The sequence below is a fragment of the Pseudorca crassidens genome, chromosome 11 (assembly GCF_039906515.1).
Source record: "Pseudorca crassidens isolate mPseCra1 chromosome 11, mPseCra1.hap1, whole genome shotgun sequence".
Classification (NCBI taxonomy): Eukaryota; Metazoa; Chordata; class Mammalia; order Artiodactyla; family Delphinidae; genus Pseudorca; species Pseudorca crassidens.
The window spans coordinates 42,200,228-42,227,624 of record NC_090306.1 but is presented as its reverse complement, the minus strand read 5'-3'; the positions used below and the strand labels follow the sequence as shown (position 1 = coordinate 42,227,624).

At 48.6% G+C, this 27,397-nt stretch overlaps 1 protein-coding gene across 2 annotated transcripts; it reads right to left on the bottom strand.

The window, feature by feature from the left end:
* Positions 1 to 375: 375 nt before the first annotated feature.
* LOC137201844 (ATP-dependent 6-phosphofructokinase, muscle type) lies at positions 376 to 25,991 on the bottom strand. Of its 2 annotated transcripts, none has more exons than XM_067696331.1 (23): positions 25,850 to 25,991; positions 22,619 to 22,711; positions 15,007 to 15,080; positions 14,076 to 14,153; positions 12,267 to 12,456; positions 11,873 to 12,038; positions 11,063 to 11,107; positions 10,535 to 10,643; positions 10,327 to 10,422; positions 9,972 to 10,064; positions 9,263 to 9,388; positions 8,116 to 8,180; positions 7,544 to 7,607; positions 6,646 to 6,795; positions 5,481 to 5,551; positions 5,041 to 5,128; positions 4,807 to 4,959; positions 4,146 to 4,310; positions 3,103 to 3,164; positions 2,768 to 2,879; positions 1,351 to 1,450; positions 1,166 to 1,271; positions 376 to 924 (listed from the first exon to the last, which is right to left on the bottom strand). In XM_067696331.1, the coding sequence occupies exons 2-23, from the start codon at positions 22,701 to 22,703 to the stop codon at positions 780 to 782; spliced, it is 2,343 nt and encodes a 780-aa protein (XP_067552432.1). In that variant the 5' UTR covers positions 22,704 to 22,711; positions 25,850 to 25,991; the 3' UTR covers positions 376 to 779. The 2 variants fall into 2 exon arrangements, with proteins under 2 accessions (XP_067552432.1, XP_067552433.1); XM_067696332.1 differs by having other exon boundaries at positions 25,845 to 25,904.
* Between the last annotated feature and the right edge of the window lie 1,406 nt (positions 25,992 to 27,397).

Sequence of the window (27,397 nt, the reverse complement as noted above, 5' to 3'; positions counted from 1 at the left end):
GAGCACAGGGGAAAAGTTGAGAAGGAAGAACCCTGTATTGTCAGAGGAAGAGTAGAGATTGGGGGATGGCTGGAAAATAGCAACGCTGGGTAATGGGTAGATGATCAAGAGGTGAAACACAACTTCATGCTTAAGGAAGACGGGAGCATCCTGTTGGCTGCAGAGGATGCAGGAGGGACTAGTTGCGGGATGAGGATAAGGACAGTGTCCTGTGCTTTAGGACCCTGTGTACAGAGTCAAGAGATGTCCAACAACAGAGAGAAGTACATGGGGTTAGCGCATGGGCTGCATTTTCCTAGGTGTCCGCTGGGCAGAATCTGGTGCTTGAGGCTGACAGGAATGCACTTGTGAAGATGATAACAGGAGAACCAAAAGCACAGTGACCAGTTGGCATTTATTAGTGTAGTTATGGTTTGTCACTGTCGTAAATGTAGTAGAGGAACCAAGACTTTGTTATCACAAAGAAATAAATAAAGCTTATTTTTAGGAAAATTCTAACCGAGTAACTGAAATCGAGCAGTAGCAATAGAGGAGCCCAGCCTCGTGTGACACATGAAGCTGGGGTAGAAGTCAGGATAAATTCTAACTACAAGGAGCTTACGCTTACTTGCCCCCTGCCCCAGCTCCCTGGCCAGAGCTGACCATGGCTGCAGTTACAGAATAAAAGGAAACCTAATTGAAAGTGAGCTGAGCTGAAACACTTGAGAATGCATGGACTTGGATCTATCAGGGTGAGCTGACCATGATCAGACGATCCGTTCCTCTCACTGCAAAGAGGTTTAGATGGCAGCTTCTCCGGACCGCTTCCGACTGACGTGCTCGAAGTGGGCGTGCTCTGAGGTATCCAAGTCAATCTCATACTTGGCTAGGATTTTGAGGATGGGCCTCAGCTTCAGCCACCACTGTTCCTTGGGGATGCGGTGCCTACAGAGGAACGAGGTAGATGATGATTTAATCTCTAGCACCCCAGTCAACTTCTATCAAAGCCTATGGGAAGAAGTTGAGCAGAAGAGGCTGGATTTGGGGCCTGGGCAGCAGATCTGAAGTAAGTACGACTACAGGTGTTACTCCTAAAAGAAAAGGACTGAAGAAGGTGAGTAGCTTGGGAAGGGTAGATCTCGAAACTACCGGGGAGGGAACCACCGCAGGAGGTAGAGGTACTCACTCAAAATCTGTCTGTTCCTTCAGCTCAGCCACGGGTTGAAAGACCAGGGCCCTCTTACGCATCCCCAGAACACAGCCCGAGTCTGGGGTATTGGCAAAGATCCGCCCTGCAACAGGGATGGTCAGTCAGCTTCTATACTGGGAACCAGCTTCTAGGAAGGGGGCTCACCCTCTTACCCCACCTACCATTACGGTAACTCTCTTTGATTTTCCCAGACATCCAGTTCATAGCCTTTGCACCCATCTTAGTGGCAAAATTCCTGTCAAATGGAGTTGGGCTCCCACCCTGGAAAAAGAATCATAAAAATTACACGGGGAAGGACTCTAATGAAGTGGCAGACAGATGGGAATACACAGAGGAAAGTTTATAACCAGAAAGAGGAATCCGGAAGTCTAACTGTGAAAGGAAATCCTGAAGCAGGGCCGGGAGCCAGGGCAAGCTGGCCTGGTGTATTTGGCCGTTCACCAGACTTCAGAGTAACTAATCAGTACAAGGGGGTGACTGGTCTCACAGTCGCCTCTTCCAGCTCCGTAGCTGCATGACCCTGTTCATTTCCTTCTAGTCTTACTGGCCATTCAGTCAATTCCCTGCCCCTCATTAGCTTAGCAGCTTCTGTCAGTCACCATCATCGATGACACAAGTGTTCCTTGTGACCCAATTTGGATGCTCTTGGTAGCACCTCAGAATAATATAAAACATGGTGCAGAGTTTCTCTGAACAAAGCAGAAGTGGGAAAATGGGAAGGAAGGAAAAACAGAAAATAGGTCGTCATACTTTATCCAATAGTACCCCATTCCTGCAGGAGCTGCTAAGCCCATTCAAACTGAGATAATGTGAATTCATCTGTGGGTATAGAAAGGTCAAAGGTCAATGCTTAAGAGGCATCTGTGGGGACATTTGGGATGGGGTAGGCCTCAGACCACTAGTATCATCTGTGAGTGAGGCCTGCCTTGGGTGGGGATTGAATGTGGGTGATAGAAAGGGATTCCTTTCCCCTTGAAACTCCAGAGATGGAGCCCAGCCCTAGCAAGGTGCCTGTACTCATCTCACAGGTTCCCCACAAAAGGCAGCATGCTATGGTGGCGAGAGCACTGGACCAGCTCATTTTGACCTCATTCCAGCTTGACTAGTGGCCCTGAAAAAAGCAGTTCTCCTCTGTGGCCTCATTTTCTTCATCTGAACCAGTGGTTCTCAACTGGAGACGATTCGGCCCCCCAGGGGACATATGGTAATGTCTAGAGACATTTTTTCAGTCGTACAAGTGAGGAGGGTGTGCTACTGGCATCTAGTGAGTAAGAGTACAGGATGCTGCTGAGTAAGCAATCCTACACCACACAGAACAACCACAAAGAATTTTCCAGCTCAAAATGGCAAGAGTGCCAAGGTTGAGAAACCCTGCCCTGAATAAAGAGGATGAACCACAGAATGTCTAAGGCCATTTCCAAGGTAAAGATTTCTGATTCTGTGACTGTAAAAGCCTGCAGGCCCACGCTCTGTGGCAGCCCCGATAGCCTCCAGCGGGTCGGAGACTACTGGGAGATTCAGTGACTGTTGGGGGTTATTTATGGCTGTCTGGTGACGGGCATGGCGTGTCTTCCGCACCTGCTGCATGTGGCCGAGCACATTCTTCCTGCTGTCGAAGATGCCCTTCCCCTCCTCAGAGTACAAGTTGAAGATGAAGTCAGTGGTATAGTTCTCATTGCACTTCTCATTCCTGCAGGAGAGACCGAAGCCTGTGCCGGGCATTGTCCCCCTCCCTCCACCCGCCTTCTGCCTTGGTCAGCTTTGCCCCTCCCGGTTCCATCTACCCCTGCGGCCAGGCGCTCTCCATTTGTATCCAGACTCCTCAGGGTGTCCCAGCCACGGATGCAGTCTGACTAGGGCCAAAGCCTGACTATTGCTTCTCTTCACTTAGGAGCAAACCGGGGATGAGGTACCTTAACACCAGTCCCCTCTTCACAGTTGTTTTCATCTTTTGTACCAGATGTTCCACATTCACCTGAAAATGAAACAAAATCCAAAGCCCGGCTGATAGTGGATCCGGCTGGGCAGGCTCATAGATCCCTTCTTCCCCTCCAGGCATCTGCAGGAGGGAGAGGGACAGGAAGAGGGCTATTTACAGCCCAGGGCCTGAACCGTGCCTAAGCCCTTTAAGAAGGTCAGTGCAGACTGAAATTAAGACTCCAGATGCGACAGGCAGAACAGGCAGAGGGAAAGTTGGACAAAGCGTGGCAACTGTCAGTTTTCGGCTCCTTCAGGGGTTTCCAGTTCTCCCTCCCTCAGAGGGCTGACCCTGCTCTCCGTGTAGGTCTCTAAACACGTTGCGTCCGGGTCCGTGTACAGCAGTGATTCACCCAGAAGCAGTCGCTTCATTGGGCTTTGTTTGAGTTGGGGGTGAAGGAGGGAAAAGGTCACCCTCCACTGCGGGCAGGGGTTGGCTGGGCCCTTGGATTAGGGAGTTCCCTCAGCCGGTGGCCCTCCACTTTGTGGCTCTTTTTCCTTCCAATGAACGGGGATCTTGGAAAACGAGGATCATAAAGGTATCCCCTCAAAAAATGGAATGAGGACTCCGGTTTGGTAGCAGGGGAAATCTGGTGGGGGTGGGGGGGTGGGCGTGTGACTTTCTCAGTCAGTTAAACCACCTACTCAAAGTTTAGAAAGGTTTTGTAACCTCACTAAACCTTTCTGATCTGTAATATGGAGATAATAGCTCCCTTGCATGTCTGTTATGAAAATAAAATGCAAAAACGCACGTAAAGTGCTTAGCTGCATACCACCCTTCAAACAAATGCTCCGTCACCAGGAGCAGCGGCCACGTACAGGAGGTTACACCAGAGAATGCCCGCCCGGTGCTCCTTCTAGGACTCCACACAGACCACACATCAGCTCTGTCCTCGCCTTGGGCTCGCACAGCTTAGGTCGCCATGGGGACAGTGGGGAGAGACTGGGGCGGGGAGAGGGGCTCTGGGTAGCCGTCTACCTGCAGGTCTCGAATGGTGAAGGGCTCCTCAAAAATATAGGCAGCATCGGCCCCGGCTGCCAGGCCCGCCATGGTGGCCAGGTAGCCGCAGTAGCCACCCATGGTTTCAATGATAAACACCCGGCGCTTGGTGCCTGCCGCTGACTGCTTGATGCGGTCACAGGTCTGCAAAGACAACAGGTCATAGAAAGACACGGTCAGGGGTGTGATTCTTGTCACTTTGCTGGCCCCTGCCATCACCGAACTCTGGAGCGACATCCTCCCCAGGCCAGCGGGGCCCCTACGCCTCATTGAGTGCTTGCCTTCCGGGACGGCAGGCACGTCTGCTAAGCACAGTGTGGAACTCCTCCCCTGGAAGGAAGCTGTCCCTACCCCTCCTGTTGCTCGGAGTAGGAGAACTAGGCTGTAGGACCTCAGAAAGGAAAAATCATTTGATATGCAGAGTACAGACGCCTTTCTAGGTGACAGGACTCACGAGGCGTGGAGGATGGACACCATATGCACGGTTGAAGGCAGTGTGTGTAAATGCCGGGGCTTGAAGAAGCACTCTTCTAACACTGTGACTTGGTTGGTACAAAACAAGTGGCTCACTTTCTAGGCCCAGACTCGGTCCAGGGATTAGAGTCCTGGCCAGAGGCTGGGAAGCAGTGGTGGCCCTCACCATGCAGATGGTGTTGAGAGCCGTGTCGGTCCCCACGCTGAAGTCCGAGCCGGGCACGTTGTTGGAGACCGTGGCAGGGATGACCACAAACGGGATGCAGAGCTCGTCATACTGCTTCCTGCCCTCCATCAGCTCTAGGCCCCCCGTGTAAGCCTGAGAAGACGAGAGCAGCGGGGGCGGGAATGAGGGGAGAGGGAAGGTGGGGGCGGGGGGAACGGGGGTGGGGGCACTCACCTCAAAGCCCCCGATGATGACAAGGCCCTGAATGTTGAACTTGGTGATGTTGGCACTGATCTGTTCGAAGCTCTTCTTGGGTAGAGTTCTAGTTGATTGGGGCAGGGGGAGGGGAATAGAATTTGGGGAAGAGACAGCAAAATTGAAGGAGAGAAACGCTAGAGTTAGAAGGTACTTTGTTTATAGTTTCTTAACTTGTGCCCCCTTCCCTACCCCACTTTCTCATCCCCGTCCGAGGATACATGCTGGGGCTCTGAGTTGCCAGAGATGTTAAGAGATGTCTGGATTGGCTCGTCTGCCCCCATGAGGCAACTGTGAGCTTGTGGAGAGCGGACCCAGAGACAGCACTGGTCAGGCAGAGCCCTACTGGATGAACTGACGCCCGCGTGCCGAGGCCCGCCTTTCAGGGCGACGAGGAGGCGCTCCTGTAATGCACTGACCTTTTAGTTCCAAGTTTAGAACCACCTTGGCCAGTCCAGCCCCCAACATAGCTCCAGCCAGCCTCCTCGATCTGCAGGGAAAGGTTGCACAGGTCCACACGGTGGCCTGACACAACTCCTTCAGCTCTGACCCCGCCCCTACACCCACCCGCCCGGACAGAGGAACGCCAGGCACCAGCTTTTCCCACCTCACTCAACTTCCTCCCCTTTCTGCTCGTTCACAAATCTTAAGCGCCTTAGATTACGCCAGGCCCTGTGCTGAACTCTGGGACAGAGAATTAAATCAGACGCGTTGTTTGCAAAGGGTTCATTTCAGCGGCCTGTTCCCACTGCCCTAAAATTAAATACAGTAGTCCCCCTTTATCTGTGATTCCACTTGCCAAGCTTTCAGTTACCTGTGGTCAATCTCAGTCCAAAAATATTAAATGGAAAATTCCAGAAATAAACAATTCACAGGTTTTAAATTGCATGCTGTTCTGAGTGGTATGATGAAATCTTGCACCATCCCACCCAAGACGTGGGTCATCCCTTTGCCCGGTGTGTCCACGATGTATATGCCACCCACCCGTTAGTACAGAAAAAACACATAGTATACAGCTGACCCCAAACAGCATGGGGGTCGGGTGCCAACCCTCTGCGCAGTCAAAAGTACACGTGTAACTTGACAGTCAGCCCTCACATCCACCGCTCTGCACTCGTGGATCCAACCAACCCCGGATCATATAGTACTGCAGTATTTGCCACTGAAAAGTTCTGGGGACTTCCCTGGCGGTCCAGTGGTTAGGACTCAGTGCTCTCACTGCCGTGGGGCCAGGTTCAGGTCAGGGAACTAAGATCGCACAAGCCGTGCAGTATGGCCGCCCCCCCACCAAAAAAAAAAAAAATTCTGCATGTAAGTGGGCCCATGCAGTTCAAACCCGAGTTGTTCCAGGATCAGCTGTACCTGGGGTTCGGTGCTATAGTGGTTTCAGGCATCCACTGGGGATGTGCCCCAGCAGATAAGGGGGGACTACTGTATCTACTTCTGCTTGAACCCCAAGAGGAGAAAAAGGCAGTGAGGGATGGGGGAAGGTAAGAGAACAGGCAGGTCAGCCACTACACTTATCCTCTGCACCACTGCTCCTTGGCCCCAAAGTAAGCGCCCTCCTTCCTTGTATCCCTGTACCTGACCCTTGGCCAGGCCCTCGAAGCCGTCGTGTACAACCAGCACTCGGTTGCCCTGGATGAGACCGATTCTCACAGTGGAGCGGACAGCGGCATTCATGCCTGCGGCCGGGGCCCCCACGTTCATCACGGCCACTGTGTAAGAGCCACTCTGGAGAAGGAAGCAGAGGGGGAAAGGGGAAAGAGGGGACAGCAGTGGGGTGGGGGGACAGGTCAGTGAGGGGAGCTACACTCTGAGCCCCTTATGGTCCTGACAGCACACCCCTCCCCCAGGGAACGCCAGCACAGCCTGTCCCCTCCCCCATACGAGGGAAGCAAAAGTCTTCATCACAGATCAATAAATAAAGCTGTGCTCCCTGATCCCAGGTATCACTGCAAAATGAATAGGAGACCCTCCAGAGCAGTGTTTCCCAAAGTGGGATCCTTGGACCACCTGCTGTATCAGATCCACCCAGCGAGCTTGTTAACTCTGCATATTCCTGACCCTACCCCCATCTGAATCCCCTCTTGGGGGGGGGGAATATGCATGTTTAATAAGCAACCCAGATAATTCTGGTATATGGTAAATATTAAGAACCACTACACCAATGGAAGAGGTGGCTCAAATACACTTAGATGTGATTATTCCAGATTTGCCCAGAGAAAATAATACATGAGCCTTCTTTCCCATTCCTTGCATGCTATCTTGTCAGCCTTAAACTGGATGTGGGTCTTGGCTCAGAGACCTTCAGGGCACTCTAAGAACATGGGCTTATATCTGGGGTGACTGAGAGAAAATTATCTTAGTGGGGTCTAGGACTCAGCACTGAAGATTACAGGCGGGCAAAGAAGTAGGTGGTGTGGATTGAGGGCAGCACTTCATAATGGGGGAATAAGGGAAGAGAGCAACTTGCCAGTACCTTAGATACTGGGGGTCTGACATGAGCCAGAAGCTTGTATACCTCCCAGTTGTTCATGAAGCTCCTAAAAAAGTACAGAGAGAGAGAGAGAGAGAGAGAGGGAGAGGAGAGAGGGAGGGAGGGAGAGAGGGGTGGTGTCTCCAGGCCATTCCCCAAGGCCAGCAGCCAAGGGGATCTGGTCTGAAGTTTTGCTCCCAGCGTGAAGTTCCACAGGGCAAACCTCTAAGGACATAACTGGGGCCGAGCAGGGCTTGGGCGGGGCTGCAAAGAGGCCACTAACCCACCAAACACTCCCTGAGCACTCTTCCCCCCTCGCCTAGAGAAACTTATGATCTAGCTGGGTCCACATATAGAAATGACAGACTATGGAAGGCTAAGGCCAGGGAGAGAATCCCTGGGCTGAACTGAGCCACCTGGTCATCTCACAACTAATTCTCAGAAGAAACTGCTGCAGAGACAATAAGAGGAGGAGAAAGCAGAAGCTCCTATTTGGGGTCTGGAGCTACGTCGATTTTGGGCTTCATTCCGGCATCTGATTTCTGTAGCTAGTGAGCTCCTGGTCATTTCCTCACCGGCCTCTCAGCTTCAAGGCTTCATCAAATCTCTTCTCTTCCATGGCCTTGGTCACGTCTTTGGTCTGAGGGAGAAGCACAGCAACAGTCAGACTCTAGCAGCGCTGGATTCCCATCCCACACTGAGACCCTGCTCATCTCTGGGCTTGTGACTGGATCCTGCCCATCCTGTACCCCACCTTTTCTATGCCCCCCAAACTTTCTTAGAAGAAGTATCTTTGTTTTTCCTTAATTTTCTGAGTAATGAGCAGCAAAAGAAAAGGGCTGGTTCTATGCTCTATTTATTCGAAGATGGGCAGAGTGGAGGAGTACACACAGATAAGATAGCATCCTCCTCCATTCCACACCCAGGGCCCCAGCCTCAGAGTAGCCTCTAAACTAATGACTAAATAAAACGATCCTGCAGATAACCAGTTAGGAGGAAAGGCTGATCCCTGCCATGTGCTTCCCAACTACTGCTTTCTGCTCTGCGAGCCACAGCTTCAGCTTGGGGCTTTTAGAGATACGGTTCCAGGCAAGGCTGGAGCCTGTCTGGGCTGTAGGTCATTAGGACTCCTAAGTCTCAGAGAGAAGCAGCCAGGAGACGGAGAGCCAGCCCTGAGAATCAACCGGACACCTGAGCTTCCAGCCGCAGCATCTGCCCTGTGGTATCAGAGGAGCGATTCCTCCGTAACTAGAGCCACCACTTCCTGAGCACTCAGCATCTTCCAGACCATTTACATGTCTTCTCTCCAGTCCTTATACTCACCCTCGAGGTGAGTGTTTCTTAGTAACCTCATATTGGTTCAGAGAAACATGTTCAAGGGAGAAATCAGAGAGAGGGATAAGCTACCCAGCCAGACCTCAATAGTATTCCCCTGCTTTTAATAAGTTTGGAGAGAGACTGCATGGGTCTCATTACTAGGTAGGATGCAGAGTTTCGCATCTTCTTTAGCGACATCTGGAGGATGGGAAAACTGAGGCTTAGGTAGAGAGGTGACAGCTCCTGCACAAAGCCCATCGTCTGCCTTCCCCACACGCCTCTCCCTGTGCTGCGCCACCTCTCCACCTGCCCCCGCCCTGGGAGCCTCGGCAGCTCCTCTCTTTCCCCATTAGCTCAGAGACGGGTTTGGGGATGGCAGGAAGGCAGGCTGGGGTCAGTACTCACCACCTGGACACACTCCATGAGGGGCAGGCGCACAGCCTGGTTACCAGAGAGGCTCACCACACAGGCTGGGGTGTCCGGGGTCCCCTCCAAGAGTGCCATCACTGCTTCCACACCCATCCTGCTGCCCTGCAGGGAGCAAAGACAGTCTGGTTCAAGCCTCCCCATCTAGTCTTGGCCTAGAGAACCTGGGCATTCAAGGCCCTTTCCAAATCACGAGTTGAGTTCCGCATTTAAGGACTGTGGCCAAGAACTCACTGGGCTTTACCTCCTGACCCAGATTTTGTCTAAAGCTTGATGACTCTTCATCCTTTTGCCACCTGAACCCCAAGGATTCTACCTGGTTCCAGAGAAACATATCCACTATAGTAATCAAGGGGATTACTGGGGCTGAATAATATTCCCTTCCTGATGAAAGTAGGATAAGAGGGTACAAACTGAGTATCTGAGGTTAGATCTTAATACTTTCACTCATGCTCAAAGCTCTAAGATATCAGACCTTAGGGGAGCATATCGTTTCCCAACATTTTCTGCAACAAAAGAGAACTCTTGAACACATGGGAATGGGTCAAGGGCCACTGCAGTCCAGAGTCTGGTAGCAGGGTGGCATGAGCAACGGTTGAAGCCCCTGTGCTGGTGAAGCACTGTCCTGCTGGGAAAGGACAGCAGGTTGAGGGTTCTATGGTGAGGACCCCAGAGCCCCATGACTTACCAGGATTCTGTCAAAGGCCGACGGTGTCCCGCCCCGCTGCACATGCCCCAAGACGGTGACCCGGGTATCATATCCCAGACGCTTGACCACCAGCTGAAGGGATCAAGGGAGGGGCAGAGAGAGATACAGAGTCAAGGACCTAGACCTAAAGTCAAGGTCCCTAAACAAGCAGGGACCTAGATAAACCAAGGATGACTTAGCCTCTTATCTTGTAATGATTCCTAGGTGGGAGGAAACCAGGGGGCAGGAAAGCTGGGGAGAGACGTGCAGGACTCAGGGGAGACTCAGAAACCACCAGGCAGTGGGGCCAGGATGGGTAAGGCGTCAAGGCCTCTCTGGCTCCTTTCATACTAACATTTTTGATGTCTTCTGAGCTGATTGGTTTCCCGTTTCTGTCAATCGCACCCTCAGCCACAATGATGATGTTGAGACGAGAACCACGGTTCCTGGTCTGGTCAAGAACAAAGGAAAAAATGGTCAGTGTTATGAAACTGCTGGACAGGAAAGGGATCAGCAGCAGAGCAGGGCGAGGGGTTTCAAAGGGCGAAATAAGGCGCCGGTACCTCGCTGAGCCGGCGACACAGGTGCTCCTCCCAGTCATCATCTGGCGGACACTCAGGAATAAACACCCAGTCGGCCCCACAGGACAGAGAGGTGACAAGGGCCAGGTATCTGAGACAAGAGGCAGAAGCGTCGCGCCAGGAGCTACGCTCCACCAACAGCCTCTCCCGTTCCTGACAAGGCCTAGTCCCATAGCCACTGAAAGGTCTGAGGAGCCCGTTTCATTCTTGGGGTGAGGGGAAGAGCCCCACTGGTTCCGCTAATCAGCGGGATTCTGTCCCTGAAGAGCCCCTCTATCCATGCTCACCTGCCACAGCGGCTCCCCATCTCAGAGCGCTGTCTGCTCTTTCACACGCGCATGTGTGGGATGTAAGGGAGGCTGGGTGGAGACGGGGAAAGGCAGCCACCCCAAGAGGAGTGTGTACACCTCCAATCTGCCACCACTGGGAGGCCTCCCTGGACTCCCCAGGGAAGAGGAAAGGGCTATTGCCTGGTCCATGGCATAAACGAGTCAAGGTGGGGGATCTTACCCACAGTGCCGGCCCATCACTTCTAACACAAACGTCCTCTGGTGGCTGTAAGAGACAGACATAGGGCTTGCACAGTCCAAGCGGCCCTACGGCCAGGACCAAGCCCCCACCCACACTGAGGCCAAGGAACCTCTCGGCAAGATGCATTTACGCCGTGGGCTTTCTAGCAGGTCTCCTGAGACACTTGGAAGACGCAGGGTAAACACTTTAGCCACAGGGTGTCCCAGGCCTGAGAAAACACCACAGAAAAAGGTGACAGTACTGAGGCTCTGTGCCTGGGAAGGAGGGGGCCTGGGAAGGGAAGGAGCGAAGGGAAAAGAATCGGAGGGAGGACTCCACTAACCTTGAATCCTCCAGGACCAACCTGCAGGAGACTGTCACCCGCCCCGCCCTCCCGTTCTCCTGCACTGCTTCCCGAGTCCCTGCCCTTCTGAGCAGCGGCGTAATGGCCACTACTATCTCTGTGACACGGTTGGAAAGGTTTGGGGCTCCCTGGATTTGTCTCAGTCTGGAGACAAATCATTTAGACAAATCATTTTTAATCATTTAGGAGACCCCACAGGTATTAAAGACCTCAGAGCGACACATGTGGACAGTGGGTAGATAGTGGCCAGAGGCAAGTCTTATGGCATCTATAGAGCAGTGCAATTCAGTGCTCTAGGGATAATTTTTAGTTAAAAACAATGCTCTGGTCCCAGAAAACTGGTCACTGTAGTCACCATAGCTCAAGCACTTTCATCTTCTCTAATCCCCAGCTGGTTGGTCTGTCCCAGCGCCACCCTCCCACGCCTCCTCCCACTGGGCCCTCACCTCTGAGCGGTAGTGGTGATGGCATCTACAATCTCTATGATCCGGTGCAGGGCAGAGTCAGTGCCAATGGTCATGTCAGTGCCGCAAAAGTCGTTGTCAATTGAGCCAACCAGACCCACAATGTTCAGGTACCTGGACTTTGCAGCCTCCTCCGCTGTGATCTTACCTGACAAGGGGAAGCAAAGCAGGAGGCACTGGGTGAGGTCCCTGGCATGCTAGGGAGCAGGTGACTGGAGAGGAAAGGGGCTGCAGCCAATGGCAGCTGTTGACAATGGCAGATAAAAGAGGGCAAAGACGGCCCTCTGTGTCTGGGCAACAATTTTCTTCCATGGGAGGGAAAGGCGGGTGTGTGTGCCCATACGCAGAAACCACACTCACGAGAGCAACGTCTCACCTGATTTCTGGAGGTCGCTCAACAAGTCACTCCACTCAGAGCGGAAGGTGTCGGCCCCGGTGAGGCTGCCGTCACCCCCAATGACGCACAGGTTGGTGATCCCGCGCTTCACCAGGTTGTGGGCAGCTCGGAGCCGGCCCTCTCGTTCCCGAAAGTCCTTGCACCGGGCGCTCCCAATCACCGTGCCTCCCTTTGGGGAAGAGGTGGGAGTCAGCTCCCCAGGTGACGCGGCCAAATTTGGGCTCAACACGCTAAGATTGCCCTATCCCAACGCTGTGATGGGCTGGCATCACCACGTGGCTCCCTAGGAAGTCCCCTGACATCCTGAACAGTCACTGGCCCCTTCTTTCGTGTGTGTGTGGTTTTAAAGTTTTATTCTTCATGAAAAGGATGAATGAAGTTCACATGAGTTTCAAATTCCGGAGTCACGAATACTGACGTTTAACTCTGTTGTCTGAGGGTACGTGACTGTACAAGCTTAGCCATTAATAGAAGACATGCGAGTCTTGATTGCCTCAGACACGTTTCTACTTCATCTGCCTAACTCCTCTGACTGCATTCAAGATTGTTCACTTTATCTTAATTTTCAGCTTGGTTTGCATGGGCCTACCCAGAGCTTTCCCTGTTTTTAACCTCCTTGTAGTTCACTGAGTTGGTTTTTGTTTTGTTTTGTTCTGTTTCTGGCCCCTTCTAAAGGAAGGCGAGATGGTGCTGGCTGAAGTATCACAGGGTCATTCCCATGTTCTGCTACACTTCTTAGAAGACTGCTAAGATGGGCCCATTCCACTGAAGGCTTTGTCACTGTGACTGTCCTAAAGAGAATTAGGAATACACACGTATCTGTAGGCTTCTGAAATAATCTCCATCTTTCCCATCTTAGACGTGTAAGAAGCAGCAGCAGTGACTTCAACAGGGACAAGGCACCGCTAATCCTTTCCCCTTTGCGCCTGGGGATCTGTGTGCTAGTGGGAGGAGCCACAAGACCCAGGCATTCACAGGAAAAACTGCTCTGAATATGGAAAGCCCTAAATCCCCAGGAGCTTGTAGACACCCCAAGAGAGGAAAGTACACTTAGGGTTTTCACAAATCATATGAACTCCTGGCATCCATGACTTCAGGGGTATTGATGGAGAATCCTGGCTCATTCTCAGACCGCTTTATGAAGGCACCATTGCCTGTATAAAACCTTCACAAAGTGCTGCTCATTAAATTTCTTCCCATGGATTTTTTTTTAGGGGATTGAGGTAAAGAATGAGGATACAAATGTAATGTGCAGATTTTTCAGTAAATCAGAAGATGAGTATAGAATGACGTAGAGAAAGTAGCAAAAAGGGCTGTGGATACAATAGAAATCATCTTAGATTCTTCTTTAAACTCTAAAACGCTCTCTCGGTTCCTTCCTTCCTTAAAAGGTCTGGTATCAGGTCACCTCATCGCCATCACATGAGGACTGGCAAACTTCAGCTCTACTCTGGCTCTGGCTCCAGTCCTCTGGTGGGGTTATTTTCAGGGCCTGACCTTCCCTGTGAGTAGGACCTGTTACGTGCCAGTTCCTCAAGTCTTGCCTCTGACCTTTCTATAAAGAGCAAAGTGTCCTGTGATCACACCCCCAATCCTCATCCCGCCCCAGGAAACCAGGGTGATGTTTTCAAATGTAAAGAGTAAAGGACAAACATAGCCCCTCTCTGGTCACAGAATCCCTTCTTATCAAACCGCATGGCAGGGAATTCAGGAAACCACGAGCCCCAATCCAAGTAGGGGTGAGACAAGAACAGGACAAACACGGGACAGGAATCCTCTGGAACATACCAGCTGAAGCATCATCGAAACACTCTCCCAGGTGGCTTCCCTGATGTTATCTCCACCATCCACCAGGCCTTGATAACCCTGTGGGGTACATTACACCCATTCAGCCTCTGTTAGGCTTCCCCCAAACCCCCAGGATTAAGACCAAGTCCCTGGGAAGAGGTTCTCTGAGAATCAAGTCACCCATCCCGCCTCCCATTACTGACGCTTGGGTGCTCCTGAGAATAACACAGTCCAAGGAAGGAGACGTCAGCTTTTTCAATACCCTCTTCTAGTTTCTCTCATTCTCTAAACATCAGAATGCTCTTCCTAATATTTGATCTTGATTCCTCTTATTTTTGGTTCATCCCATTTCCTCCCAGGGGAACTAGATGACAGATGGTTTTGATAACCAAAAATGGAGGAAGAAAAGAAGGGTACGTTGGAAGGAGAAAGGGAGATAAATGTGACTTGAAAAGATAAGAGACTATAACGTTTGAGAGAAGAAAGGCAGACAGACCTTATGGAAAGAAGAGTGGATAAAGGATGAGAGGAAAAGGAGAGGAGGGAACCAAAGAGGACTTAGAACCTCAGAAAGTAAGGCAAACTGCAGAAACACAGTGGGACTCTAGGGCTCTGTCCCTCCTAGGGCTCTGTCTCTGGATGTATTGAATTTGCTGTGAAATACTAATGCATTTCACCTTCTCTTGGGGGAAGTAAAGGGAGGACAGAGCTACTTCTTACTTTAAATCGAATAGGCAACACGAGGACCCAGCCTGCAGATCCCTGGGACCCACCGTCATTACTGGAGCCCCGAGTGGGGAGGGGTGACTTGTGAAGACAGGGAACCAAGACTAACCAGACACAGCAACGTAACTGGGAGGTAAGGAAAGAGGGTGGGGAGGGGGAGGAGAAACCAGAGAAAGAATAATGGGGAGCAGAGCAGAGAACCAACCTCATGGACAAAGAAGACACGGGCACCAGTATAGATGCCAACTCGAACCACAGCCCTGACAGCAGCATTCATACCTGCAAGGAGGAAAGTGTCAGAGAGAGGTTATCCTAAGAAATGCAGCCCTGGACTCTAGGATCTGAGACAGTCCTTTTCTAAGGCTTTTCTCTGAATCTAGAATCCCCTCATCCAATTCTTCTGGCCTCACCACTAACGCTGAATTACTTCATTCAATGTTAATATAGCACAAGTTACCTCCATTCCTCTCCCCTCCCCCCCCAAACCCCATCTTTCCTAAGACCTTTCCTTGCCAGGGCAATCTGGGGGATAATAATCCTGAATGCTTATTGTGGGGCTAGATGCTGCTAGATGCTTGTCGATCGCCAACTCATTTAATCCTATCCACAGCTCTGGAGTTGCCTCCATTCTACAGATTTGGAAACTGAAGTTCAAAGAGGTCGAGGTCACAGAGCTGGGACGAGCTCAGCTTTTAATCCAAATCCTAAATGTCTCAACCAACACTGCTGACCTCCATGCTAATCCCAATGTCTGTACGAGGCTTTTCCTTGCCTTCTGCATTAAATCTAGGTATCCAGCTTGTATAGGCTTTTCAGGACAAAGACATGGCTCTCTGGGGCTCAGTGACCTGACCATTCACAAGCTGTTCTTGAGCACAACAATTACTGGCCGGCGGATTCTCCCAGTCTCCACACACACACACAGCTTTTTAGTGTCATTGAGTTGGTGTATGTTCCAGTGTGCACCACACACTGAGATTCTCTGGCTCCCAAACTACCAGAAGAGGTTGTGACCGAGTGTGCAGACAGAATTTGTGGAGACTCTATGCTCTCCTTCTCCCGCACTGATCTTCTCCTGTGACCCTGTGTGTAACATGTGTATGAGGAACTTACAAATCACACTGCCAATTATTCTGTTTCCACTGGGAGAAACAGTTAGGGATGAAACAGAGAGGAGAGCCTTTCCTCCTTTTCCCATGTGAGTACCATCCTTCTCCAAGTAGCTACTCAATGACAAGAACTCTCTCCCAAGAGTGTGGGGAGGAGCTGACCTGTCTCAACACACAACACATGGTTGTGAAGACCTCCACGGTAGAAACGATGCCACTGCTTACTGTGCTCAGCACAGCCTCACTGGTGAGACGTTCCTGGGTCTTGATCCTGGCAACCCTGTCTTACCTTGTAATGTGAGGAGGCGATGCTGCGATGGATCAGCTTCCTGTGAACCACTTTAATCACCCTCCCTCAGATACCCCTGTATACATTACACATTTTTTGTTTCAATCTAAAATCTATTCATAGGGTCCTTAACCCTGCCTGGGGAAATATCATATACCAGTGAGCACTAGAGAAGTCAGTAACTGGAAAAGTCTGCAGCAGCAGACTAAAATCCATGACAAACTACTGCATTATCCAAAGCTATCTGGAATGGAATGGAATCAAAAAGACCAGAATGTCTGTTTTGGGGGTTGGTTTGTTTGCAGGCTGACAAAGGTTGGTATTACATGGCGACAAGCTCCAAATTAAATTGAAGGTTCATTCACTTACTGAACAAATATTTATTAAATACCTCTCATGCTCCTGACACTATGTAGGCACTGGGTACGCATCACGGAATGATAGAGAGTCTGGGGATACAAAGATAAAGGACTCAGGAATGGTCCTCAAGACTTGGGAAGAATTATAGTGTTATTCCAAATTGGATCCATATGGAGGGGATTTGTACAAAGTGCAGGGGGGACAAGGAAAAGGAACATCTACGCTGCCAGGAGGAAGCTGGGGAAGGTGATACAGAAAACACAGCATTTGTCCTGAGGCCTAAAGGATAATTTCCTTTCAAATCTTTTTGCTAGGTGGATGAATTTGGGGAGCGTGTTATAGACAGGAGGAATAGCACAAATAAAGGTTGAGGGTCAAGAAATAACCTTAGGAAATTCAGTATTATAAAGAATGAAATGTAAAATGATGGCGAGATGAAGCTACACAGATGGGCAGGCACCTGTGTGCCCAGCGAGGAAGTCTGGCTTTTATTCTGAAGGCCAGGGCTTGACTGGGGATCCATGGGTGATAGTTTCAGGGAATCCATGAACCCCATGAAACTATATGAAAATCTTTGTGGGCACAGGCATTTCTTTCGGGAGAAGGTCCACAACTTTCATTTGCTTCCTTTTTTTTTTTTTTTTTGGCCGCACCGCATGGCATGCGGGATCCTAGTTCCCCGCTGGACCTGGGATCAAACCTGCAGCCCCTTCAGTAGAAGTATGGAGTCTTAACCACTGGACCACCAGGGAAGTCCCTCACTTGATTCTTAAAGGGGTCTGTAACCTTAAAAAAAAGTTGCAAGCAACAGAGAATCTTTGAAGAACTTTGAGAGCGGTGGGACATGATGAGATTTAAGTATCAGAAAGATCACTCTGGCAGCAATGTGAAAGACAGAATGAAAGAGGTGACACTAGGGTTAGATGGCAGCCTAGACAAAAACGATGAGGGCCTAGACTGGGAGAGTGGCATTTAGGACAAAACAGAGATACTGGACAAGAGACGCCTAGGAAACAGAAGCAACAGGACTTCCATCTAATTGGCCATGTGATTAGATTTCAAGGTGTTGGAGAGGAAGGAGGAGATGTCCCGTGACTGGCTTAGGCCACGGGGAAAACGGTGGTGCAGTTAACTGAGCAGAGGCGGCTTTTGGTTCGGGAAGGTAGGGGTGGGGGTGATATTTATATTTGGATCTGTTGAGTTTGAAGTTCTTGTGGAACATCGATGTGGACTTGGAAGAGACTGTCTCAAGAAAATATGTAAAATTAGAAGGGAAAAGGGCAAGGAATGGAACCCTGAGGAAAACCAACATTGAAGGAATGGGCAGAGAAAGAGGAGTTCCATGATGAAAACTAACACTAACACTAACTAACACTAAACTAAAACTAAAACTAACATGATGAAAACTAACAGGGGTTCCATGATGAAAATTAACTAGCAAGAAAGGCAAGAGGAGAACCAGGACTTAGCAATGTCTTGGAAGCCAAAGGAGACAGTTTCAAGAAGTGGGAACATTGCCAAATGCATCTGATAATTGATCTAAGGTGAGGACGAGAAGGTTGGGCTTGCCAACAAGAGGTCATTGGTGAGCAATGATGTCAAAACTTACCTCATACAGAGTGACGTAAGTCAGAAAGAGAAAAACAGATACTGTATGCTAACACATATATATGGAATCTTAGAAAAGAAAAAAAGAAGGTTCTGAAGAACCTAGGGGCAGGACAGGAATAAAGACGCAGACATAGAGAATGGACTTGAGGACACAGGGAGGGGGAAGGGTAAGCTGGGACGAAGTGAAGAGAGTGGCATGGACATATATACACTACTAAACGTAAAATAGATAGCTAGTGGGAAGCAGCCGCATAGCACAGGGAGATCAGCTCCGTGCTTTGTGATGACCTAGCGGGGTGGGATAGGGAGGATGGGAGGGAGACGCAAGAGGGAGGGGATATGGGGATATATGTATATGTATAGCTGATTCACTTTGTTATAAAGCAGAAACTAACACACCATTGTAAAGCAATTATACTCCAATAAAGACGTTAAAAAAAAAAAAAGAAAACTTACTTATGACATCACTAAGGCAAAGCCCCATGAAGTCTAGAAGTCTAATTGAAGGACTTAAACGAATCAAAACAAAAATCTGTAAAGGAAGGGGGCTTCTCAGAAGCTTTAGGAAAAGCCTGTGTGTATGAAAAGGTTAGAGTCAACACAAAGCCATCAGTGCTTTAGGAAAGATGAATAAACTCAACTTAAAAAGATCAGAACAGATAGAAACTATTGTTTGTTTATTTATTTTCTAGACTTTCACAAGGCCTATGGAATTCTCTTTCGGATACCTGGAGTCCCGGAGTATATATCTGTAATCTTAAGAAGTAAGGAAAAAACCTTCTGAAACATATAGGCTGGAATGCTGTTTCCTGCTCCGGAGGTGAGCAAGAGTAGGGGAGAAAACATTTAAGGAAAACAAATCACTTAAAAGGTTTTAAGTGTAAAGCAAACAACAGATGGTGGACAGGAAATATCCAAATCCATTGGGCAGAAGAGAAATCCCATAAGAAGATTCTCTTTTCTCCTCCCTCTGCCTTCTCACTTCAACCGTATCAACCTCCAGAGGTCATCCTTCCTGCCTCTGAATTGGATATCTGAGTGTTTCCCTAGAAATCGAGTTTTAGGACCCCTTTTGTGCCTCTGTGCCTGTGTCTCAAACCCCTAGTTCCCTAGAAATCACAGACTGGGCTGTATAGATAGCTTACACTAGAAAGTCCCAGCAATTCTTTTTTTTTTTTTTTTTTTTTTTTTTGCAGTTCGCGGGCCTCTCACTGTTGTGGCCTCTCCTGCTGCGGAGCACAGGCTCCAGACGCGCAGGCTCAGTGGCCATGGCTCACGGGCCCAGCCACTCCGCGGCACGTGGGATCTTCCCGGACCGGGGCACGAACCCGTGTCCCCTGCATCGGCAGGTGGACCCCCAACCACTGCGCCACCAGGGAAGCCCCCCCAGGAATTCTTTGGGCTCTCCTACTTAACATCACTGGCCTCTTCTGGTCCCAGGCCAGTCTTTGGTTGCTCCATGTTGCCCTAAATAACCCTCTATGAGCAGCTGTCTGACTTATTAGAAGCAAGATGAAGGATAAGATTACAGGCACCATCCAGTGGGTACTCTGGGTACAGCCAGGAGGGGCTCTGGAGAGCATCAGACGCACATACTTTGGAGTCTCCAATTACAGCCTGTTGGGAAGAGGCTTCAGGGAGAACTAGGGGTGATGGGCCTCTATGACAAGAGATAGAAGAAGAAACAATGTATGACTTGGTCACTACCTTTTTGCTGAAAAGTTTCTTTCTACCCTAACTGAACATTAAATAAGAAATAAAGGACATGAGGAGCAAATGTTTGTTAGATGTGAATTATACTTTCTGATGGATATGCAATTAAAAATTGTAAATCCTACAACAGCAATCCAGAGAAGGGAATAGAATCCTCCTCCTATGAACCTTTAAAAATAGGATAAACATGCATTTGGAATGGACTGCCTGTCTGGAGACAGAGGGATAGAGTAGATGACTGAGGTCCTCTCCAGCAGAATATGCCAATTTCATAAGGCCAAATGTAGCATGGTTTTAAGAGGACTGGACCACTTCTGGGCTGGAAAGGGAGTTAGGATTTGGTATCTAATCAGCCCAGTTTCTGAGTTCAGGATGTCTGATTCCTGGCCACTCTTCTACTTTAAGAGGTTACTAGCCTTGCTACGTTCAGGGAATGACAGAGCTGAGGCCCCTCTTGATCTTACAGAGCCCAAACTCACTTTCCCATGTGTCCCACAGCCTCTAGGGAAAAACCTTTCTGTGCCCTTTCCCTGTGAGAACTAGGGCCCCTCAAACCCATCTCCAGGAAGGTCACTTCTGCATTTGAGCTGCTCTCTCAGTTGGGACCTCTCAGCTCTACTTTGAGTTTTCTGTTTTGCTTCCTTCCTCCCTAGAATTCCATCCTCTACCGCTCTCAGTCCCTACTGACATGCACCTGTGATGTTATGGGGATTCACAGTGGGGTGTTTCCCTGGGTACACTGTGCCTGTCACAGAATCCCGTAGGCGTCAGTCCAGTTGGGCCCTCCAGAAATGAGCTTATCAATAGCCCCTGCCTCCACAGAAGACGATCCTTCCCTTAAAGTGGGTGATGGGCATCTCTAGAATAAGAGGGTCTCTCTGCTCAGGATCAGAAGCTGAGAGGGCTCTGCTGCTCTTGGACCCACGTTAAATCTTAGACCCTTTTTTTTTTCTTTAACCTCTTTCCCTTTCCAGGAAGCTCTACTTTTTCATAAATGCAGAACTCTGTGTGCTCCATCTGGAGTTTTCAGCAGGCTCTCACTTCCCCTAACCTGACAATCCAATTCCACAGGCCATCCTACCAAGGCTTTAGGATCAACACTCAGAGTTCCTGTTGAAGAACTCATTATTGGCAAGGGATTCTTTCCAGGAGAGGAGAGAGAAGCAACAGAAGCCAGGGCAGCAGTCTCTACAGCCTCAAGGAGGGCTCTGCATTCCGAATCTGGCTCCTATTCCTAAACTCAGGCCTCTGTGCCCTCCTTCCTGTTCCCTCATTAGAGCGTTCTCCTGTTCATAATACATATCACAGTTATAAACATTAGTTTAAAATATACTTAAAGTCTCGCTTAACTAATATACTAATAAGAAGGATTATAAGAGCAAAGATGGTGTGTGACTTTTCCACTGATGTAGTCTTAGTGCCTACCATCCTGTTTGGCACACAGCAGATGCTCAACAATTCACTTTTTATTTAATTAGTAATGCATTTATTGCATCATGTACTATTCTAAGCACTTTACTTAAATGAAGAGTTCAGTTTCTTGAAATCTATCTTTTTCATGAACTTTTCCCTGGTTAATCCAACCAACGCCTATCATTTCATTACGTAAGTGGATTCTACTTGGTTAAGACACACTTGATTATTTTTATTTATGTGCCTTATGTAAGAATTCTAGTAATGTATGATATCTTTCCTCATTAAAGTTCCTGAAGGAAATCAACTTCTCCACAACACACAGGACAGGGCACTATACAAAGTGGATGCTTGACACAAAGTCTAGGAAAGCCTAGGGAGAATGGAGCAGAGGGAAGGGGAGGCTAGCTGAGATCCCCTTCTTTCTCTCTTTTCCTCATCACAGTCTCCATGTCCTAGTATCCCTTTCAAAGAAATTCTGCCTCTCTTCAACACATCACAAATTACGATATACAAGAACGTACATCAAAGAGGGAAAACAGTAAAAATAAATAAATAAATAAATGATAAATTGAGGAAAAAACACCACATCCCCTATCTGCCACTTCATCTTTCCATATACCTGATATTTCTGACTCCTAGGTTTCTTGGACTCAACCCAGAGACGGGTTCTCTCTGGCTTTGCTTTCTGCCCCACCCCCTTGGATATGTACTGATTAACTGCTGCTGTTCCATCTGTTCAAGGGTTAAAGGAATGGAAGGGGAAGAAAGGCCAGAGAATGACAGAATGACGCAGAAGTGTGCCTAGTAGAAGGAACTGTGCTGTAAGAGTGAGGCACCTAACCCTGGACAGTGCAGGAGCTCTGCAGACATCAGAACTGGTACCTGAAGATTCACTAGGGCCCACCAAATACCAATGCCAAATCTCCTCCTTTCCCCATCATTTCCAACGTACTTGAAGTGAATCCACCTACCGCCCCCTCAACAATTTTATCTCTTTAGTCTATTTCTTTCCAATGTTGCTTGAGAAAACACCAGTTTTCTAGGTACCAAAGGACCAAACGGTCCCAAATCTTCAGAGAAACTTGGAAAGATGATTTATGGAGACTTAAGTAAATAAAAGTGGAGCAAATGAAATCCAAAAGCACTTGTGGACTTAGACCTGACAGAGTTTTAGGGAAGCCCAAGATTCCAGTGTGAATCTACAGCAGGAGGATCTTCAGGAGGATAGTTCTGTTCTACAGGCTAGGGAAGTGAGGAAATTCAAGGCAGCCTCCAAGCCACGGCTTTCGTCTCCCCCCAAGCTGGGCCCTCCTCCTTACCTTGGGCATCACCACCGGAGGTTAACACGGCGATGGCTTTGCCAACCCCCAGGGTTTTGGCTGCATGGTGCTCTTCATGGGTCATGATCCACTCTAGAATTCAAGAGAATGGCCAGTTAAGACACAGCGGGATCAAGGTGCTATGAGCTCAGGGGATGATGGCGCTGTTAGACTGGCTACAGCCACCTCAGTCAGGCTCTCCCACTGCACTGAGTCTGAGCTTTGCAGCCTGGGATCTTTGGACTTCCTCCAGAAGACAGCCACACCCCACAGAGTGACAAGCTGAAATGTCACAGAAATCAAGCCCAAGACTGCAAAAATCCTCGCTAATCCCTCCCACCCCAATTGGAGCCTATTTGGAGAATGAGCTAAGGTCAAGGAGAAGGGTGGGTGACTGAACAGAAATGAGAAAGGAAAAAGTTAAGTTAGCCTCAAAGATTCCTCCCTTTTAATGAAGGGAAGGGCTGTTGCAGCGGATAGGAATCAGATGAGGCTTGGGGCACTGAAAACTAGCAAAGTGGAAGCAGAAAAGCAAGGGCAGGGTGGGTTATGGTGAAGATTAGGGTCGGGTGTGATGGAATTGGGCTAAGCTAGAACAGGAGTTTGAGGTTATAGAGGCACATTGGAGCTCGGGCAAAATAATGGTTCAGGCTCAGGAATGGTTAGGGACTTTCTCTGGCTTTTCCCATCCCTCTCAGGGTCTCTGCCTCCTAAGCATCTCTTGATCCTTTATCTTCAGGCCTTGTTCCTCACACTAAATACTATCAAATGGGAAGAGTAACACAAAATCACTGCCACATATACACAGATATGTACACGTGACATGTGAACACCTTCATATTTTTGTCTTTAGGGCTTCTCTCTCTCAAAGGAAAACAAAAGACCTACTTTTGTATCCATAAAAATGCCAATGGAATCATCACTCTCCCAGTTATCTGGGCTAAAATCTGTTATTTTTTAAATTTATCTCCTCTTTACTCTCAGAATCAAAACGGTTACCAAACCCTATTATTCTTCCTTCTTATTATCTTCCCTTATCCTTCTCTTCCTTTCTGTCCTCACTGCCTCTTTCCACCTGAATTGCTTATTACAATAGCTGGTCTCCCTCTGCTTGTGCTTCCCTTCTCCACTCTATTTGAGACACAAAATAAACCTCCATGGGAAGGTCATAGGCCCCTGAGGCCTCGGTGGAGGGAGGATTCATTCACACCAACAGGAGCTGATGACCTTTAAATACAGCTCATGTTTCTGCTGTGAACCCAGGGCAATCAGGGTAGCTGCTGATAAAGACATAGGTCACATCCACATACAGATCCACACACATGCCAATAAAATATATGCAATGAGACACTCATGAAGAAAAACATACAGAAACACACATAGTGCCGTTAACAAACACAGATTCACAGACATGCTACATATAATCAGTGCTGACAGATAAACCCAAACTTTTTGGGTCGGCATTCAAACTTCCATGATCTAACTCTTGCCTAGAGTTTCAACCTTTGCTCCCATGAATTCTCTGCTCCGTTATCACCTGAACATTTCTTTGTTCCTCCCCACTTTTGTGCCTGTGCACACTGCATCACTTGTCCGGAAGGCCACCCTGGTTCTTTCCACAGATCAATATCCTACTCCATTATTTAAGGCCCGTCCTAGTCACATCCCTGTTAAACCTATTAAGCCCTCACTGATTACCACAGGTCAAGGAGGGCTTCTTTCTGGACCTCCTCTAATCACATATTGTCTGAAACCAGATCATTCACTTAGCACTTAATTACTACTTTATGTGATAGTTTAATTGCTTCTTACTTACTGGAAAGGTTGGACTAGATAAGGAGTCAGCAAACTGCAGCCCATGGGCCAAATCAAGCCCTTCTAATGTTTTTGTATGGCAGCAAACTAAGAAAAGTCTTTACATTTTAAGTGGTGGAAAAAACAATTCCATGACATGTGAAAATTATATGAAATCCAGATTTCAGTGCTCATACCACTCACATTCTTTTGCATATTATCTATGGCTGCTTTTGTGCAGAAGAGATTATTGTGACAGAGACCTGATAGCCTGCAAAGCCTAAAACATTTACTATCTGGCCTTTAACAGAAAAAGTTTGCAGACACCTGGACTAATGATTGCTAAAGTCATTTCCCCAACTAGACTGAAAACTCCTTGGGCAGGGGGGCGGGTGGATCATGTTCATTTTTTAAACTCTCCCACGGCCTACCAAAGCCTAAAGAAGTCTATGCACATAAGAACAGGAGTTCAATAAACTCTTATCGAAAGCACTAGTGAACTGACAAACAACAGGAAATGCACACAAATATAGAAAAATTTTAAAATATGCTTGGATACAGATGTACTTCTATATTCCCTTACTTCTAACACATACAGATACAAATAGGACCTAAGAAAGAAGATAGTGACAAACAGTGAGAGGAATACAAACACACATAGATAGAAACACTCTCCTATTTAACCAGAGTGTTCCTGTGCAAATTTCTGCAGTTCTCAAAAAAAAGAAAGACTAAGTGGTTGCAAATAGGAAGGCAAAATTTTGGAAAGACGAGAACAAAACATGTGAGTACTATGCTGATCCCTTTTTCCCTGAGTTTTTTTCTTCTCAGCCACTCTGGGAGCTCATCACTGGCAGAAACCCATACAGGGATCTTCCACCCACAGAGGCTTCAGTGAGGGAGAGAATTCATCATAAACGGGGAAGGTCAGGAGTGCGGACCGTCAAAATACAGCTCAAATTCTTCTTCTGCACCTCTATGTTATAGAAGCACCAGTCACAGATATGCAAGCAGATTCATGAATAAACAGATCAACAGTGACACACGTAGAAACAGATATGTTAAAACCTATATATAAAATCACAGGTGCGGAGATAAGCACGCGGGAGGGAGAAATACTGGAGTGGCAGCATTCTAGGTGCACTGATTTGAACTGGAGTGCCAGGGTAGGAGTCGGGCGGCCGAGGGCCACTAGGTCCGAATACCACCCACCCATCCGTGATTTCCAGGCAAAGGGGCAGTGCGTGCAAGCCGAGCGAAGGGGCTAGGATTCTTCACCCATCCCCCGCCTCAGCTCCTTCTTCTGATGCTATGCCACCTCTTTTTTTCCCTTCTGCTCCTTTCTGTTCTCCCTACCGCCTCCTCCCAGCACGTTCATTCCCACCTCGCTCTCAGCTTTCCCCCTCGCTCTTTACCCAAGGGCCCCTCTTGCCTTACAGTCTTAGCTCTCCTCCTCCCGGTCTTCCTTGCAGATTGTCCTTGGGGAAGGGGGGAGGGGAGCTTGGCGAACACGGGGAGGAGCCAGGTGGAGGCAACAGGGGAGGGGAAAGAGGAGAGCCTTTCCAGCCTCCACTAAGCTGATGCTGGCCCGGAGGCTCCGCCTCCTCCTGGTCGCTTTTCTCCTCCCCTTCCCCCTCCCGCTAAGAACACAGCTCAAATGTGACACCGGCTTAGTCTCTTCACTCCGCAGAGGGTTCTGGAGTCCCTGCATCTATCTCGGGAGCCATCAGCTCCTGTGTACAGTGGGAATCAGAATTTATTTAGTTGCTTCCCTTGTTATCATCAGAGACACTTTTTTTCCGAGCGGGGGCTGCCTGAGACTCCTTGCATTCAAACATCCTCCGCAGCCAATAATAAGCCTCCCTCTCTGGCCCTATCCATTGTCTCCCACCTCTATCACTCTTTGAACAAACATTTATTGCAAGTCTGTGTGCCAGGTTTTGTATTAGGTTCTGAGAGATGAAAAGACAAGTGAAACAGAATCCCTGCCCTTGAGGAACATTGATCACTGGTATTTTCTATGGAGGGACCTCAAAAACTCCTTTTACATTTACGTACCTTTCTCAGAGAAAATACGGAGAAGCTACCTAGGAATGAGAGTACTAAGAGGCTAGACCCCTGCCTTGATAGCCTCATTCTGAAGACTGCACTAGAAGCGGGTGCAGGATTCTGATAGTGAACCAAGCATATCTGTTGGGCTACAAAGCAAACAGAATCCATTCTGGGAACATAGGTCCAATACTACCACAGCAAGAGGTGCAAACTTTACTCAGATCCTCTTTACTCTTTCCACTGCTCCACCCATGCCTTGTTTCAATGCCTCTCCACAGTCATCTCTCATCTCCTTGCTGTTTCTACTGCCCTTCCTCTTGCTTTCTTTCGTCTCTGCACCTGCACATTCTACAAACAATAAGAATGCAAGTGACTAGGAGATAAAACCATGTGACTACACAAAATTAACTTTTGTACTGCAAATGATACCATCAAGAAAGTGAAAAGACGGGGCTTCCCTGGTGGCGCAGTGATTAAGAATCTGCCTGCCAATGCAGGGGACACGGGTTTGAGCCCTGGTCCGGGAAGATCCCACATGCCGCGGAGCAACTAAGCCCGTGCGCCACAACAACTGAAGCCCGCGCACCTAGAGCCCGTGCTCCACAACAAGAGAAGCTACCGCAATGAGAAGGCCGCACACCGCAACGAAGAGTAGCCCCCGCTCGCTGCAACTAGAGAAAGCCCACGCGCAGCAAAGAAAACCCAACACAGCCAAAAATAAAAACAAACAAATAAATAAATTTATTTTAAAAAAAAGGAAAGTGAAAAGACAACCCATGGAATGGGAGAAAATATTTGCAAATCATATATCTGATAAAGGACCAGGTATCGAGAATATGTAACTCTGGCAACCCAACAATAAAAAGATAACCGAATTTAAAAATGGACAAAAGATCTGAACAGATACCTCACCAAAGAAGACAGAAGATGGCA